Source organism: Vidua chalybeata, chromosome 1 (genome assembly GCF_026979565.1).
Source record: "Vidua chalybeata isolate OUT-0048 chromosome 1, bVidCha1 merged haplotype, whole genome shotgun sequence".
In the NCBI taxonomy this organism is placed as follows: domain Eukaryota; kingdom Metazoa; phylum Chordata; class Aves; order Passeriformes; family Viduidae; genus Vidua; species Vidua chalybeata.
The window spans coordinates 83,924,689-83,942,148 of record NC_071530.1 but is presented as its reverse complement, the minus strand read 5'-3'; the positions used below and the strand labels follow the sequence as shown (position 1 = coordinate 83,942,148).

The 17,460-nt window shown below is 37.5% G+C and overlaps 1 protein-coding gene across 1 annotated transcript in view; it reads left to right on the top strand.

Moving 5' to 3' along the window:
• Positions 1-17,460, top strand: part of DDC (dopa decarboxylase) — a 74,241-nt gene that overhangs the window by 28,929 nt on the left and 27,852 nt on the right. Inside the window, exons 4-7 of the mRNA XM_053949950.1 lie at positions 2,504-2,617; positions 3,287-3,406; positions 7,795-7,929; positions 11,662-11,805. Of these exons, the coding sequence (XP_053805925.1) occupies positions 2,504-2,617; positions 3,287-3,406; positions 7,795-7,929; positions 11,662-11,805 (513 nt within the window). The remainder of the gene's footprint in view (positions 1-2,503; positions 2,618-3,286; positions 3,407-7,794; positions 7,930-11,661; positions 11,806-17,460) is intronic.

Below are 17,460 nucleotides of genomic sequence, written 5' to 3'. Positions count from 1 at the left end.
CTTCTTTATGGGGACTTACTGTGAAATGTAAGGTAGACATTCAAAGGGCAGTCCACCCAATGATAATGACAGTAATGGCACTAGGTTCCTGATTCAGAGACAGAGGGAATAATTGCAGAACTCTGATTTCCACAGTAGGAAAGGATCTGCATGTAAAAATATCAGTTACCTTTCATTCTCAGATTTGCTTTGCTGTCCTTTTTTTTTTTAGAGCCAGAAATGATCAAATGTAGTTGTAACTGCAAATAGTAGTACTCAAGATGCTAATTTTCCTCGCATTGGATCCATTAATCTGTGAACTTTCAGCTGAAGTACCTATCCTTTAGTATGTGGTAAAGGGTTATTGCTTAGACTAAGCAAACCAGAGAAAAACATCCTTAGAAGAAATCTTGGAAATAGAATGTCTCTGAGAAGCACTAGAGTGGTAATTAGAGTGAACCCAAGACATTTGTATATCATTATTTATCAGCAGAGGGCAAAAAAAACCAGGCATCAATTATGTCAGGCTCTTTGCAATATCTGACTAAGTGTATCTGTTCCAACATGGTGAAAAAAAAGAATTTTACAGCTGCTTCAAGGGACGGGAGAAGGGGAGGCAGGAGGAAGAAGTGCAGCTGCACTTGCCCCAGGGCTTTTAGCTTTTTCCGCTTTGTGTGAGTGGTGCAACTGGAATCTGCTGTGTTTCATCAAGCAAATGGCTCCCAGCAAGCAGTCAGTGTAACTTGATTAACCTAAGATGAATGTCACAAGTCTTACAGATCACAGAGGATTAGAGCTGGGTAGATGAACTGTGGCAGCTCATTATGGACATCAGTGAAAGTCTGTGCATGTAGATCCTATCGGGGACCACTGCTTCTTGAATATTTTATTGTTTTCCTGTGGAGAACCACGTCCCATCCAGGGATCTTTTCTGATTTGTGAAGGAAGGCATTTGCCACAAGAGCTCTAAAACTTTGTTACAGCAAAGAAGGATATCCTGACCAAATATGAGATACAGCTGAAAAGGTTCACAGTGGCTTGTCTTTGGATAACTGATTTGACAGGTTTCAGCCTAGTGACCATTAAAAATAAAAACCTTGAACATAGCAGGTACAGGGCTAGTCTAGATAGTGGAAAATTGTAATGGATAGGAGATGTTTTCATACGAAAGAGATAGGCACATTTGAAATTGGTACACTGCGGCAGGGAAAGTGATTCCTGATTCACTCTGTCAAGAGCTAAGACAGTTTCCCCTTTACATGGACCACATCCCTTAAAGAAGAGCTAGTTGTTGGCATGAGGAAGGTTAGAAGATAGAAAGAAAGGGATCATTTGCAGCATGCAGAACAGTGTGGTACAGCAATCCCTGAGTTAACTCTAGAACCAGAAACCTTATCAAAGACTGGGAGAGAGGAGTGTAAAAGCTAAAATTCATCAGAGAATGAATGCAGAACAAAACAGCACAGAAACATTGAACTCAGGCAAGAGAGATTGTAAAATTGTACTATCCTCCAGCTGTAACAGAAGAGTTCCAGTATTACAAAGAAAACAAAATGATGTAAGAAAAGGCTAGCCTTCAATATCTTAGCAGCCTCTAGACTTCCAGCCATGAAAAAAATCTTACATAGATCTGCTGAATTCTTGCTTACAGCTGTGGAAGCACTTTATTCAAAAACTTGCCTTTTACCTTGAATGTAAAAGCTGGTTTTGCAAAACACATCACATATCACATTATTTCCACTGAACACTGCATGTGGCTGTGCATTTCCTGCTTCCAAATTTTATTAGATTGGAGATGTTGGAGCATTGTCCAGTATTTCACAGATCCTTAAAATTGCTTAGATGTTACATAAGAGAATTCTAAACATTGCTTTGGCAAGACAATTGACTGCCATTTATGCAGTGACCATGTTCTCATATTAGTTCATAAAAAGTGGAATTGTATGTAAATCACAACTTGTTAAAGAGTGATGAGAGTTTAATTTTCTACAGAAGGTATTGTATACTGGGATGGGTTGTTTTATTTTGTGGTGAGGATTCATAGGTCCGATTCACAGGCTGAGAATTAGCAAACAACATGAGAGTGTGGACAAGAGTATTCTGTGGACTTCTGCTGCACTGAAGACACTCTTCCTATGTCTGTTGCATGACAGAGATGGAAAAGCAAAATACCAGAGAGTCCCTGACGGTAGAGACTCAAGAGCAGTGAGCTTGAGTTTGCACAAAAGCTCAGGCTGCCATGACCCACACAATTCTTGTCTTCTAGGAAGAAAAATGGAGAACTCTGATTTTGGAGCTCTTGGGGGGGCTGGGGTGAGAACGTACTTATTTTTATTTTGAGTAAAAGATGGATAAAAAATCGTGAAAAAAACCAAGGTAAGTTTTTCTAAAAGATGGGATCCTGTGTTACAGCCAGCTAGTCAAGGACTGTTGGCTTGTCACAACCTCTAACCTTTTTTGATTTTGTGACAATTTGTTTCTGCTTCCTGTATTAGTTAAAATAACTATTTTCTGCTTAATACAGGTGACTCACTGGCACAGTCCGTACTTTTTTGCCTACTTCCCTGCAGCCTCTTCCTTCCCAGCTCTTCTTGCAGATATGTTGTGTGGTGGAATAGGATGTGTGGGCTTCTCTTGGGTGAGTTTACTCTGGTGCGTGGTAACGGTGCTTCACCTTGCCAGGATTTTAAGAATTTCAGTAACATTCTACAATGAAATTATTGATTATTAGCAGTGAAGTCAGAGGAGTATTTTTGTAGGTAAATTTCCTTGATTAATTAGGAGTTTTCACGTAGACACCCTGAATGATTCCATGAATAAAAGGCTATTTCCTCATACAAGTTTTGCTCTTGAAAAATCATCAACATATAGAGTTAGTGATAGCAACAGAAGCATACTGGTAATCCATTAATGACTATAGTTTAGCAGTCATTGTTATTACTTCTCTTTTCATCCAGATGAATGGAAAATTTTCTTAAAACTCCCACATTCATATGAGGTATACCCTTCTCAAAAGAGTCTGGTATTTGATGTTGAGAAAAAATATGCAAGATGCAAATCTGAGCTTTGACATTTGATAGTCATGGTTCTATGTAAGGCCTATTTTGACATTTTTTAGTAAGGGTTAAAAACTATATGCACAAAATGGTCTTCAGGTCCCTAACTTGGCTGGTGACATTAGTCATCTAGTTTCTTCCTTTATAGCAAAAGAAAGAGAGAAAGAGAGAGAATTATTCTTGCTGTGGTAGATCTGATTTCTCTTCATGGTCTAGTGAGATTATTCCCTCTGCTCTGTTTTTCAACACAGGCTGCAAGTCCAGCTTGCACAGAGCTGGAGACTGTCATGCTGGATTGGCTCGGGAAGATGGTGAATTTGCCTGAGGAGTTTTTAGCTGGGAAGGATGGCCAAGGGGGAGGAGTCATTCAGGTAAGAGGGGACATGAAAAAAATAATACAGATTGAGTTTGTGAAATAATGATTTTGCAAAATTTTTATACTAGGACACTAATGAAGGAAATATTTCTTTTTGCTGCCACATGGGTTCCTTTCAAATTTCCAGAAGGACTGATGGTCTGTGAAAATGTTTATAGGTAGACAGGATCATTCATGAAAGTAATGCTTTTGTTTTTAGAGCAGCTGATTTCTAAAACATTTCTCAGTGAAGAATTGTTAATAGTTCAATTTAAAATTAAGGCTTAAAATTCAAATCAGAATTGTGTAAGATGGAGACTTCATGTTTTTACTCAGTGAACTGAGCTCATACTTATCAATAATTTGCAGCAATGTTACATAGCTGAGGTTAGAAGTTTACCTTTTATATGTGCAATTGTTTATTTCAGTCAGTTTCCACAGAACACTGGAGATAAACTTTGATAAATAGAAATAGCAGAATGTAGTAAAAAGTATATCAATTTTTTTGCCAAAGAGGTTGAAATTTCTTTAAGTTTTTCTTATATAACAAAAGGAAATATGAGAATATTATAATAAAATGAAGAGCCATTTAAATTGTGAACCTAAGCAGTTCTATCAATAGATAATACAATTTTGAGACTACACTGCATATCCAAATTAGAAAAAAGCCCTCAAACTTTGTCATTGACTACTGAATGAAACTTACAATGTCTGAGCAGATAACCTGAACAATAATGAATATATCATCAATGGGCAATCTTGCATGCATAATAGAGCTTTGCTGTTTGTCAGCCATGGCTCCACTAGCACATGGTCATTCTGCAAATGCAGCTCTGGTCACAGCTATTGATCTGTCTAAAATAGATTTCTTCTGTGAAGAAGATTGAAATTTAAATAATTGTTCTGTTCTCCTGTGATAATCTCTGGAGTCTGGTCGTTGAAGGCCAAGGCACAATCCATTTTATGCTAAGACAGGCTTCTTAATATACATCTAATTTAAATGCTAGAACTGGGGGCTTCTTTCTTTGATCTCAGCTGTAAATGCCTACAGTGTATTCCAATGAATTCTTCCCAACATCTTCCCAGGAAAGAATGAATTTAATCCAAATGCTGTCATTGTCCTAGATGGACCTGTACCTACACCAATGTATTTCCAGTATAGTTCTTTACTAATCTGCTTGCTCTGTCAGTATCTTTATCATTACGATTGCTAGGGAGGGCTTTATATTCAAGAAATCAAGCTTCCCTCATGCATCGTAGCAGCATCTATTTTGTACCTGTTAGAGCAAGCAATTATGCCTGATTGTTATCAGCAGGAAATATTGCCCCTCCAGGCTGACAGTGCTGCATTGCCCATAATTTTCATCAGAAACTGGTCATTTTCAGAATCCAAAGTGGCTCTCTGCAACAGCTTATGATGCAGTCATTTGGGCTGCAGATCTTCTTGTCTTGCTCTTGAAACAATAATGATCCAAGCAAGAGAGTGTGAGGCAAAGGCAACGTGAGTGAAAGTGCCAGTCATTCTGTTCCTAAATGCCAAGTAATTATTGTGCTATTGGGTAAAACTGAGCCTGTGAAAATTGCCTCTTAATTACATTTGAAAGTCTATGTCAATATGAAGCACTTTGTTGTTCTGTGCAAGATGACACTTCAAAATGGCAAAAGATGAAAGAAAATTTCAGTTCAGAGCTCTGGTGGACATGAACATCAGCTCTCGCTGATATTTCCTCTGCCTCTTGAGCCTGCTTGCCATGGCAACCTTTGTTTGCCTGTGGTAAAAGCAAAGGTATCATCATCCTTCGCTTAATGCAGAATACAGCATTCAAGAGGAGAAAAAACAGCTTTCAAAAATAAGCGAGAAAGCAACTTTCTTCCTGAAGTTTGTAACCTGCTGTTCATTCTAAATAAATTGCTGGAAAGTGTACCTGCTTTGAATTTTAAAGAGTTTTCTTGGTCTGCAAAGAAAAAGTATTTTAGGGGTGAGACAAAATTATCTTTGGCCTGGCAAAGAACACTGCTGGTTTATCTTACTCGTCAGTTAGCCAAGTAGTTCAAGAACCACAGCATTTTTTTTTTCCTCAAAAATATTTAGCACAAGACTTTGGTGCCAAGTGTATAGAAGAGCGTTGCAAACCAGGCTCTGCAAGCAGTGTAAAAAGCTTCAGTGTAAAAAAGGTGACTCAGTATTAAAAAAGTGATATATGGAAACTGAGGCAAGGGGGGAAAGCCTGTGTCTATCGCGAGACGTCCAAAAACATTTCCATGTTACTGGATTCAGGTCCCTTTAGGCTATGTCCCAGCTGTATATCAGGAGGCAAAATTCAGCTGAGCAACAGGCCCTTTTCTTTTCATCCTTGTTTCTGTAAAAGGAAATTGATACAAGAGCTGTTGTATACATTGACTGTGCACCAGCATAGATGAAGAGCCAGGATATCTTGGTGCACTCCTTAATAAGCAGAGGCTATCCTGCAGCCTAAGTCATTTGCCCACTCAGCCAGGTGATCACCAGAATAGTGGGAGCCTAAATTTCCAGATCTCAGATTAATGCCTTATCCTTTGTAATTTCTTACAACCATTTTCTTTTATGTATTAATGCCCATTTTTGTAAAATGTGTATTTCATTCATATCCTGGAAATGCACTAACAGTGTAAATGGTTATTTTATTTCAGCTATTTTGACTTTTTAGACAGAAAAAGTAGGAAAATTTCTCCATGTTCTGATATTGTGATGAGAGCTCTGTCTGGCTACAGACCATACACAGAATAACATTATTTGAGGAGATTGCCAAATTATGTTTTCTATAATTAATAGATCAAATTTCCTTTGCCCCTTGTCTCCACATGCAAGTTCTACTTTACTTGACCAAAAGGAGTAATTGAATCCTAATTCCATATTGTATCTGTAATAATTCCCTCAGTTGCTGTAATATTGTATGCAGCAGCAGCAGGTATAAAAAATGCACAAAAATGCAAACTAGTGCACAAAACTCTCCAGCTTGTGTTTATGCCTTGGAGTCTATATTCCTCAAATCTCACACTACCAGAAAGGCAGATAAAATATATTCATCATTGGCAATACATTCAATGAATGTTCCAGGACTGTCCTTTTCCCTGATTACTCCGTTGAATTTCAGCTGGCTTGCATTCATTCAGTGTTGAGATGTTGACCTGTGTAGAAGGGAGCTTGGTCTCATATAACTAGCTCAGCCACCTTCAGTGTAGGAGAAAGTCTGAACTCACTGGGATCATTCTCACATATGAAATCTGTCGGATCAGGCTCATCTTCAGGGAAGTAAAGTCGCTTTCCAAATATTTAAACATTTGTTGTAATTAGTAAGTATACTCAAGTCTTCAACAGAGGTAGGAGAGAATTTTGGTACAGGACAAGAAACATCACTCCAGAATTAGTTTGCTGACACGGGGTTATTTCTGAGACATAGATACTAAAATAAGTGACTCTATTCAGAGCACTGTTATCGTTCACATGATGTTTAATCAACTCTGAAAGTACCTAAAAACTTCATCTTGCTTAGGGACTTCCCAATACATCGAAATTTATGAGTATGTATTTGCAAACTGCTACGTATAGTTTAAAAGAGTAGTTTAAGGCATGTTTCAGGTATATTTTCTAGATGAAAACTGTATAAAGAATTTCTGGAAAGTTGTATTCTGTGAAATTTACTGATAAATTGATTCAAAAAATTATTTTTGTTATCACAGAGTATCCAAGACACATTTTAAACTGATGTTTTGTGAGTCAAAGTGCAATTTAGAAATAGTGTGTCACTGTTCCTTTCATCTTTGTTGGTGATGAAGAAAACATACATAACTAATACTTTGAAGTGCAATTAGCTATATTGAATCATAGCAGTTTTGGTTTTTCAGTGGTTTTTTTTTCTCTTTTAGTCACAATAATTTACTTGTCCAAGGCAATTCAAATATGAAAGAAGGCATATAATTAGGCATGTTGCTTGATAGAAGTGAGAGTTGGCATTCAGGTTGTGATGGAACTTAGATGTGCAGAAATCCAGAGTAAGAGAAATCAACAGTTACTCTGACATTGTTATGAATTAAGAGCAGATTGGTGCCTGGTTTGAGAGCCTTCTCACATATATTTAAGTCTGTGATTCCAACTTTCTAGCACTTGGTTGCAAGGCTGTTGCCTAAACTGAACAAGCATACAGATTTAAGAGAACAGGCACAGGCATTGGGAAGGAGGAGACCAAGATCAAACAGAGATTCCTCCCTTGCTGTCAGACATATTTTTGAAAAACATGAGATTGCACAGTTTCTCATCTGCATTTTCTGTTAACTGCTTCACAGATTAATGCAGAATGAATGTCACTTTTCTTCTTCTGCTTCAAAATGTTTTCATTTTGAATCTTCCCTCAATTTATCCCACAGGGAAGTGCAAGCGAGGCCACCCTGATTGCACTGCTTGCTGCAAGGACAAAGACTATCAGACAGGTACAGTCAGAGAAGCCTGAGCTAACAGAAACAGAGATCATGGGCAGGCTGGTGGCTTATGCTTCTGATCAGGTGAGTACCTCTCATTAACTTGGAAACACAGTGTCTATAATTAATAATTTCAGCCATCTGAATAGGCAGGTGAATTTAGTATAAACTCTTTGGGTTGGTGACTATTTGATTTTGGTTGTTTAAATCTTACTGTACATCATAAATGTGTTCCACCGGGGTCTGTATTGGGATCAGTGTTGTTTAACATCTTTCTTAATTACATAAACAAAGGGATCAAGTGCACCCTCAGCAAATTTGGAGATGACACCGAGCTGAGTGGTGCAGTTGACACCCCTGAGGGATGGGATGCCATCCAGAGGGACCAGGACAAACTTGAAAATTGCTCCATGGGAATCTCATGAGGCTTAATAAGACCAAGTTCAAGGTGCTGCACCTGGATCAGGCCAACCCCCAGTATCAGCACAGGCTGGGGGATGAACAGATGGAGAGCAGCCCTGCCCAGAAGGACTTGGGAGTGCTGGTGGGTGAGAGGCTGAACATGAGCTGGCATAGTGTCTTTGCAGTCCAGAAAGTCAAACATGTCCTGGGCTGCATCCAAAGCACCGTGGCCAGCTGGGCCAAGGAGGGGATTCTGCCCCTTTGCTCTGCTCTGCTCTGGTGAGACCCCACCTGCAGGGCAGCATCCAGCTCTGGGGACCCCAACATAGGGGGGACAACAACCTGTTGGAGCAAGTACAGAGGAGGGACATCAAGATGATCAGAGGAATGAAGCACCTCTTCTATGAGAAAAGGCTGAGAGAATAAGGATTGTTCAGCCTGGAGAAGGGAAGGCTTTGGGGTGCCATAATTATGACTCAAAGCCTATAAGAAAGACATGGGGGGACTTCTTACAAGGGCATGTAGTGACAGAACAAGGGGGAATGATTTTAAACTGTGAGTAGGGTGATTATATTAAAGAAATTCTTTATTGTGGGAGTAGTGGGGCACTGGAACAGGTTGTCCATAGAAGTTGTGGATGCCCCACCTCTGGATGTGTTCAAGGCCCAGATGTATGGGGTTCTGTGCAAACTGGTCTAGTAGAAGATGTCCCTGCCCATGACAGTGGGATTTGCACTAGTTGATATGTAAGGTTCCTTCCAACCCAGGCCATTCTATGATTCTGTGGTAAGTGAACTGGAATGTCATGTGGGCTATCATAATATAAAGGATAAATATCCAGATGTCAGTGTCTTCATAAAGAGCTTGTTTGAAGTAAATAAAGATAATTAAATAAGATATTGATTTCAGCCATGTTTAGTAAGTCTAGGGTACCTTTTGTTACATCCAGTCTTCTATGTCCATCTGTGCACACAGTATTTTCCTCCTACAAGCACATGTGCAAGCAAACACACATACATCCTCCCCCTATATGCATGCATGGGTACAGATGCATGTACACAGAAAAACCTAATGCATGAATATAAAGCAAATCAGTCAGAGTACTTGAAGAAGCCAAAACATTTTTTTTTCTTTTAAAAAAGAAAACCTTTAAGATATCCATCTGCCAATCCAACTAAGAAATCTTGTAAAGAAACATAAAATGTAATCCTTGATTTCTGACTGTGAGTGGTATTTAGCAGACTGAGTTACACTAAATTCTCAGCAGGCTATGACTATGAGAGGCTTTTAAGGTTAATGAAAACAAATTCTGTTCATATGAGTTCTGCTGCTGCTGTGTTTCTGACACAGTAATCCTACTGAAGGGTAATGCAGTGTTGTTTCTCTTATTATGTGTGACATTTTCTTACCTACATTTTCTTACCTTCTGTCAATGAGACAGAAAAAAAACCCTCTCTTAGTACTTACTGTTTATTTTAAAGTAATATCTGATGTGCAGAGTAAAATGGCCAGGTTTCAGCCTTACTTTGATTTGCTACTAATTGTATGTTAAAGAGTGCTGTAGAAGAAGTTAACACCACACTTGCTCTTCGCTGCTGGGAAGAGGGATTACACTTGCGTGGTGACAAGATTCAAGACAAGAAAATATGAGAAAAGATAAGTGCTTTCAAGAAGCACAAAAGATACTTATCCTTTCTTTTTGTTTGTTTGGGACCCTAAGGTCAGTATTGCGCAGACCACCAGTCCCAGGGCTCTGACCCAGTGATGCACAAAACCTTTTACTTGTTTTGACTTTTTTGTCCCATATAAGAGGCTGACCTGAAATGAGGACTGACAGGCCTTCCTGCCTACTGAAGGTCAGGGGATCTTATGTTTACAGAAGGATTTGCCTTAAGATACTGCTGACCTTTCCAAGCAGATTGTTGCCGAGCTCACCGTTCCTTCTGCATTAAGAACAGACCTGTGTGACTCATAGGCAAAAATCCACGAAAGAAAGTTCAACGCAAGCCATGCTGTGGGAGGGAAAACCATTCACTGATAGAGCCCAACAATACCAGAATGCATTTGGAAAAGAATGTTGCTACAATTTTTGAGTCTTCAGGAAGCAGTTTAGGGGTTCTGACTGGCTAACAACCTCAGTGTATTACTGTAGTTTGCATATTTGCAATTCTAGTATAAATAAGTTCTAAAATTCATTTTTCATTGTACACTTGAATGAAGTATGGTATTGCTATGCCACACACCTCATTTTCCACTTAAAAAGTTATATTTCAAGTCTAGATTTCCAAATTTTCTCAAGTTGGTGCCTAATTAGTTACCAAAGCACATTAAAAAGAGGTGCTACTTAGATACAAATTAATGGTACATCTGTCTTTAAAACATGACATTCCAGAGATATGTTAAGCTGAAAGGCAAAAACATTATCTAGTCTAGTTCAACAAAATTCTGGATTGTTATTTATATGCTAAATTAAAATAAAAATAATAAGCATTCTTAGGCACTGGCAAGAATCAGCAAGGAGATTGTGAATGAGAATAGTCATGATATGAAAAGGTGAGGCATTTTCCTCTTTCAAATTAAAGATGATTAATGAAACTATAGAAGGTAAAATAGGTTTTCTGTTTCTTTGTTTTAATCATGCTTTAAAGGAAATTATTCTGTGGCTAATGTACCATTCATTGTCAATGGAGTTTTTATTTCTGTTATTATTCTATTGTACTTCACAAATTTATGAGGATTTCTAAGTGATAATTTTGCTTTTATTTACAGAGATGTGACTTATTTTCTAAAACAATATTGTTTCAGGGGAATTCCAATGAAGTGAGTTGTAAATAAAATAACATAAAGGGAATGATCCTTACTTGCCTAAAAAAGTGAATGAATGACCAAACCACAATTTAGTCAGTATGTAATCAGAAAAAAAATGGTCATATAAGAAAATATCTCCCTGTACCATACTGTGACATGTATAATTTTAGAGTTCAGAAAAGCTATACACCATAAAAATATGCTAGCAAGCACTAAATCATCAGACAAGATGATCGTCTGCACATCTTTTGATTGATCTAGAGCCAAATCCTGAAGCTCTACATCAATCCTAGCATGTAAATTAAGGCTCTCACTAAGGTTAATGGAACTCTTGTCTAATGTGATCATGGCAATGGTCTCAAGGATATGTCAGGGGTGCCATTAGTTTATTGTGTGTGTGTGTATTTATGTAAATGTATATATATATGAGTCCATCTACCTATAGAAAGGTAGAGAAGTAGGTATCTATTACATACTATCAACAGTCTCAGGATCTCAAGTATGGCTTTACTTGAAAGGACTTACTTTTTTAGTTTGTAAATTCAAATGAACTTCTTACATTCCAGTGAAAGGTATTGGTCTTAAAACTTGCCCATTTCCTTGTAGGCTCATTCATCTGTGGAAAGGGCTGCACTAATTGGTGCTGTGAAGATTAAAAATGTTCCTTCAGATGACACATTTAGTGTTTGTGGTTCAGCCCTGAGGAAAGTTCTGGATGAAGACAAAGCTGCTGGTTTTATACCATTCTTTGTGAGTACTGGATTTGAACAAAACAGTGGATTTAATGCTTCTGATAAGATGCTTTTGACATGAATAGATGGTCTCATCCCTAACAGAGGCACTGGTAGGCAGCTGGGCTAGAATACTAGGAGAGGTTCCATGAGTGTTCTTCACATTCCTTTTTGTGCAGGAGGAGAAAATAATTTGAGCAGCTGGTTGCACTTCTCAGCAAAATTATGTTTGGGGTCAATTTTATAGTTGCATGTAGTCCTGCAGTGTTATAATCTCCTAATTCCTGAATTCTGAACTGTTTACCTTTATTTTTCAGGTTCCAACTTACTTAAAAATAAAACAAGTTTAAAGGCAATAAATTAAATGATGCTATCTCAAGCTCAAGTGTCTTCAAGAAACAATACTTTCCTCCTGATAGTACTTTAGCAAAAAAATGAACTTCCATAATATACCCCAAATATCATCAAGATCAGACATGGTCAGGTAGTTGTGAGTATGTAATTAATCCCTAGCAAGTGAGCTAAAGAGAATGCAGCTGTGGAAACTTTAGGTGTCACAATTTCTTGTTATCTGTCCCCCTTTTTTTTTTTTTTTTTCCCAGAGATTCCTGCTTCCATAGCAGGATAGTGAAGGCAAATATAGCTATGTCTCAGTAGCTTAAGCTCATAATCCCCCAAGTTTTGACACAGAGCATTATTAGATTAGATAAAACTCTAAAGTTTGTTTCTATCATAATAAGTACCTGAACAAAAGAAAAATTGCTTATTCATCAGATCTTCTCCTCCTGCCAGTTCAGAATACTATGCTATTAGTATGCTATTAGTATGCTATGCTTCAAGTTAAAACAAGATTTTGCCATTTGTTTTTTTCTCATGAAGTAACTTCTGTTAGGGTTTTGTATATCACTAACAAAATTATTTTCTTATTTCCAAGCATTATGCTCTACTAAACTTGATAAAGACCACGGGCTGTATAGATTTATTAAGGGCTATAACATGCTACAGAGAATATGTTTTTACTGGCCTCCACTGAAGAAAAAATCCTCACACAACTAATTTAGAAACTGAGAACTTCAGAAATGGGATTTTTTTAAGAGATTCAAAAATAATTCCCTTTTTTTCACAGAAAAGTCGTGTTTGACAATGGTTGTTTCTTTTCTTTCATGTTGTAACATTTTGAAAAGGGATAATGTGACTTAAATTTCTATGAACTGTTTTCAGAAGAATTAGAAGATTGAGCTTGCTTATACTCATGGATTAGAACCAAATGGGACAAAGAAGCTTAAATTTCACCAGGCTCTTTTGAAAATATAATCTTTTTACTCTTCTTGTTATTAACCTTTAGAGAACGTTTTTATGTAATATGAGGATGACTACAATGATAAGTGGTTTTCATATGTGCAGAACACTGCTAATTTCTAGGGTGCCTAGAACTAGCGAGTCCTTAGGATAACCAAGCACATCCTGTCAATTGCTTTACAACATAACATGATTCTGACTGAGAAAAAAGCATTTCTAGGGATTCCAAAAAGAACTTTTTTTCTGTGAGATGCACCTGTTGAGGTGAAGAACATGCCACAAGGCATGTTTTATTTCTCTCTGTTATAATCCCAGCTCATAATACCTTACACAGTATCCTATTTCTATATCTCACTGTTAATTTTAAATAATTACAAGTACAGCAGGTTATCACATCTTCATGAAATAACTATAAATGTCTTTTTTCCTCAGCTTTTGTCCATTAGCAAAAAAATGCAACTTGCCCCTCATAAATATTCAGGCCTTATTAATTTATCTGTGCATACAAGAGAAAAAAATTTCTAATTTATGTATTCAGTGGCACCTTTACAAAGGGTGATTTAACTGCTGTTTTTCTTCCTCTGTTTGTTTAGCTGTGCAGGCTTTCAAAGACAGCAGGGGCTCTGTCTGAATTAATACAGCCTGTATCAAGTCTTCCATTTATTTGTGTACATAAAATATGTCAGCTTTAGCTTAAACTACATCTCATTATCAGTATGGCTGGCCTCTTAAATCAAAAGGTGTGTTAATTCTCTGTCATGCTGAGCAGCAGTCCATGCATATTAGTGCTCCCTTTTTTGGCTTGCAGATTTCAAAAGCCTTTCCATTTCTTTTGTTCTTGAGTAATTTGGTGCTGTTGTATTTTGTTCTGGCGACAACTATATGCACATTGCCACGGAAACACCTTACACCACTTGATTCCTTCTTTCCCTGTATTCACTGATCCTTCACTAAAGGGAGTGATTCAACATCAAAGCAACAAGTTTGATGGAAGAAATTCTGCCTGAAGAGACTTGTGACAGCAGAGACATCATTCCTAATGAAGATGTCTTGTTTGCATCCAAGCTGCTACAGTCTCCCTTAGAAGCAAGAAAAGGTTTTCTAAGGGATTAAAAAGAAAATACAAGTAAATTGCAATGCCTTATAGGCATGTTCCTCCTCTTATTCTTAATGATTAAATGAAGAATCATTATACTGAACTTGATAGCAGTGCTTTCCCTGTAGAGGAGATTGGAGAATCAGAGTCAGATTTGCTTAATGTGAAACAGGTTCTGTCATTACAGCAATCCATTAACTAAAGGTTTGCTTTTCATGTACATAGGATTTGGCAGTCAGCCTTTTTTGAGGAGAGGCATTGTCTTTAAAAGGAATCTTTGCATTCCTACCCACCGTCAATGTCTTGTAGCACTGGTAATGTGTATATCATTTTGTCCAATAAAAGCTGTTGCCACTAGGGTACCCTGATCTCTACTTTTTCTTTCTTTTATTTCTGAGTTCAGACTTGTGTTAATTCATCTCTTTTAAAATACTTTTGCAGAAACTGAAACAGAGATATTTTCATATAGTAAAGCAAGCAGACTGTGCAAAGAAAGCACTTAACCAATGTCAGGTGTTGAGGCACTAAAGTTGCCACAATTTACTGAGGAGCCTTTTCCCAACACGGATAATATGCAGCCCTTCATCTGGCTCCGAGTTAAGGGGGAGCTTGAAAACACATGCTGAAGTCATGTCCATTTCATTAACTGTAAGCACACACTGGTGGTTAAACCTGTGTGTAAATGCCTCTCTCTGCTGGGCCCTGTGTGCCCAGATTGAGACAGGCCTCTGTGTTGGCAGAACGTTGGCTGGGATGCTCAAAAGTGAAGACCACTAAGTTAAGCGCTCCTAAATTCAGATAGAGTGCCCACTGCATTCAAGCCTAGCTCACCTAAATGTGTGTAGGTGGCCTGTGAGCTTTGTGCTGTCTTTCATAAGTCATCACTGACAGATTGCAGCTGGCACATATAAGGTACAATATACTTCAACGACCTCAACCAGTAAAAAGCTGCTACAACACAATTGCCTGCTGCCCAGCATGAAATCTCTCTGATTTTAGATGAAATTACTCTTCTGAACGTGATCCACAGGATACTAAGAAGCAGGCTTTTTGTATCCAGACTCACTCGGGAAACAATAAATAAGAATTAGACTGACAGAGAAGCCATCTTTTCAGAAGAACACTTAGATCCTGACCACAGATTTCCAGTTGGAAGAAACATTCTTCAGACATACACAGATGTCTAGGGTGATGTTTCTTAACCCACAGTTTGTGAATGATTGCTGTTCTGTAAAATATTGAATGGTGCTTTAGAGAACAGTTTCAGTTTTCTTCAGGCCACAGACATTCTCATGAGTGCAACCTGGCAAGAACTGAATAGGAGAAAATAAAAGCTTTGAAAGTTCTGCCTCATTTTAGTTATTTGCAAATGAAAAGCTTTCTGGTGGAACCATGCAGAATGTGTCCACATCTTTTTCAATAGCTGTAGGAGGTCATCCAGTTGAGAGTAATTGCTCTCAGGAATCATAAAGATTCATGTATGTTTCCTGACATAGCTCTCCATTTCAGGAAAGTAATACATGAGATGACTGAGTTAAGCATTTTAGCTGCTTTGTATTCACAACCAAGGGCTGAGTCAAATTTGAAGTGCACAACCTGAAAAGGAAAAGGCCTGCAGGCTATACTGAGCCATCAGTCCCATTTCTGTGTTGCAGTCTGTCCCCTGCCCTTAGCACAAATGTGATTTTTCTGGTGTTACACAGGCTACAAATTGAGTTAGATTTATTCTGTAGTACTGAGGCAGGGTAATGAGAGTCCTGACGAGGGCAGATGGTGTCACTCTAAGTGGTTTCTGAGAATTAAAACAAGTAGCTTTGAGGCTTAGACACCTGCAGAGAGGAAAATAAAATTATTTCAGAAATTGAGGTATACTTTACAGAATAAGCCATTATTTAAACAACTAAGCATATGTTTGAACTCATATAATCTCTCACTAAAAAAACATACTTCTTACCCTGATTGGGAGAACACCTTAACTGCGGTACAAAACTAGTAACAATAACATGTAACTTTTTGTTATGAAAGTTCCATCATTATTTTAAATGCTGGACTAACCAAGGCAATTTCACTCTAATCTTGTCAGAAAATTCATACCATATTACCTTAAAGTATATGTGTAAAAGCAGAGTTAAGTCTATAGTGCACTCTTTTTATTTATTTCCCAATCCAATGGGTTAGCCCCTATTCCTTATGCATATAAAAAACTGGCATTTTCACCATGGTACCCTCCATTGTGATAAATAGATATTCACTCCATACACTTGTGCCTTCTTAGGAAAAATAGGGACCAAATTTTTTCCTGCTATTTAAAAAAATACTCTGCAATCTTTTCAAAGCAGCCTCTATCAGAGGGTGATTAGTCTTCCAGAGAACTCTTAAATGTCCCTCAAGGCATTTCAGTTTTCTGTTCTTCTGTGTCTCAGGAATAAAGGAGGGACCAGTATTGATAAACATTAGATTATCTTGAAGGAAAAATATGTTAGCTTATGATTTTATTAACTATATACATACAATGTGCTTTTCATTTTTAGAACCGTATTTGTTTCAAACTCCAGTTCTTAGTAGCTTAATATAGAAAAAATACTGAATTGTCCCTTTTTTATTATTTTAATAATGACTTTTTTCCAGTTTTGCTGGGAGAGAATGTTTATTTCTTGAAATGTCCAATGGATGGACAAGTATAATTTAGGTTTTCCTTTCTCTTCTTATTGATTTCATCGTGAATTTGCTAAGGGGCATGGGCACACATGCACACAGAAAAATGTGGCTAGTTCCAGATATATAGGGAAAAACTGTAGGAACAAATATGGTGCATTGACAGTGTACTTGGCAAAAAAGGTAACCAGAAATACTAAAATAAAAAAAGCAAAATTCTGGCTTTGGCATTTTTATAATCATGTCCTGGCTGTAATGTAGTTTATGTGTGACCTTGGATAAATTATCTAATTCTTTTGTATTTCAGTACTCTGACTAGAACACAGCATACTTTATTGGTCTATTTTAACTGTAAAGTGTCTTTTGTTATGTAAAAAAGCTAGTAAAAGACAAAAACCATACTCAGCCTTTATTAGTGCTTTCAGAAATAAGACAGGGTGTTTAAAATATAAGTGAAGCAATGAAAAATAAAATAATGTCAGTTTATATGCCCTTGGTAGTTGGGGTTTTTTTCTTTAAAATTCTACCTGTATATTCCCAATAAATTACAATAGCTCATTTTCACCTAGTTCTATTCTGTTTCTACTGTGAAACTTCAGCTTTTATGTTGCCTCTGCTTTTGGC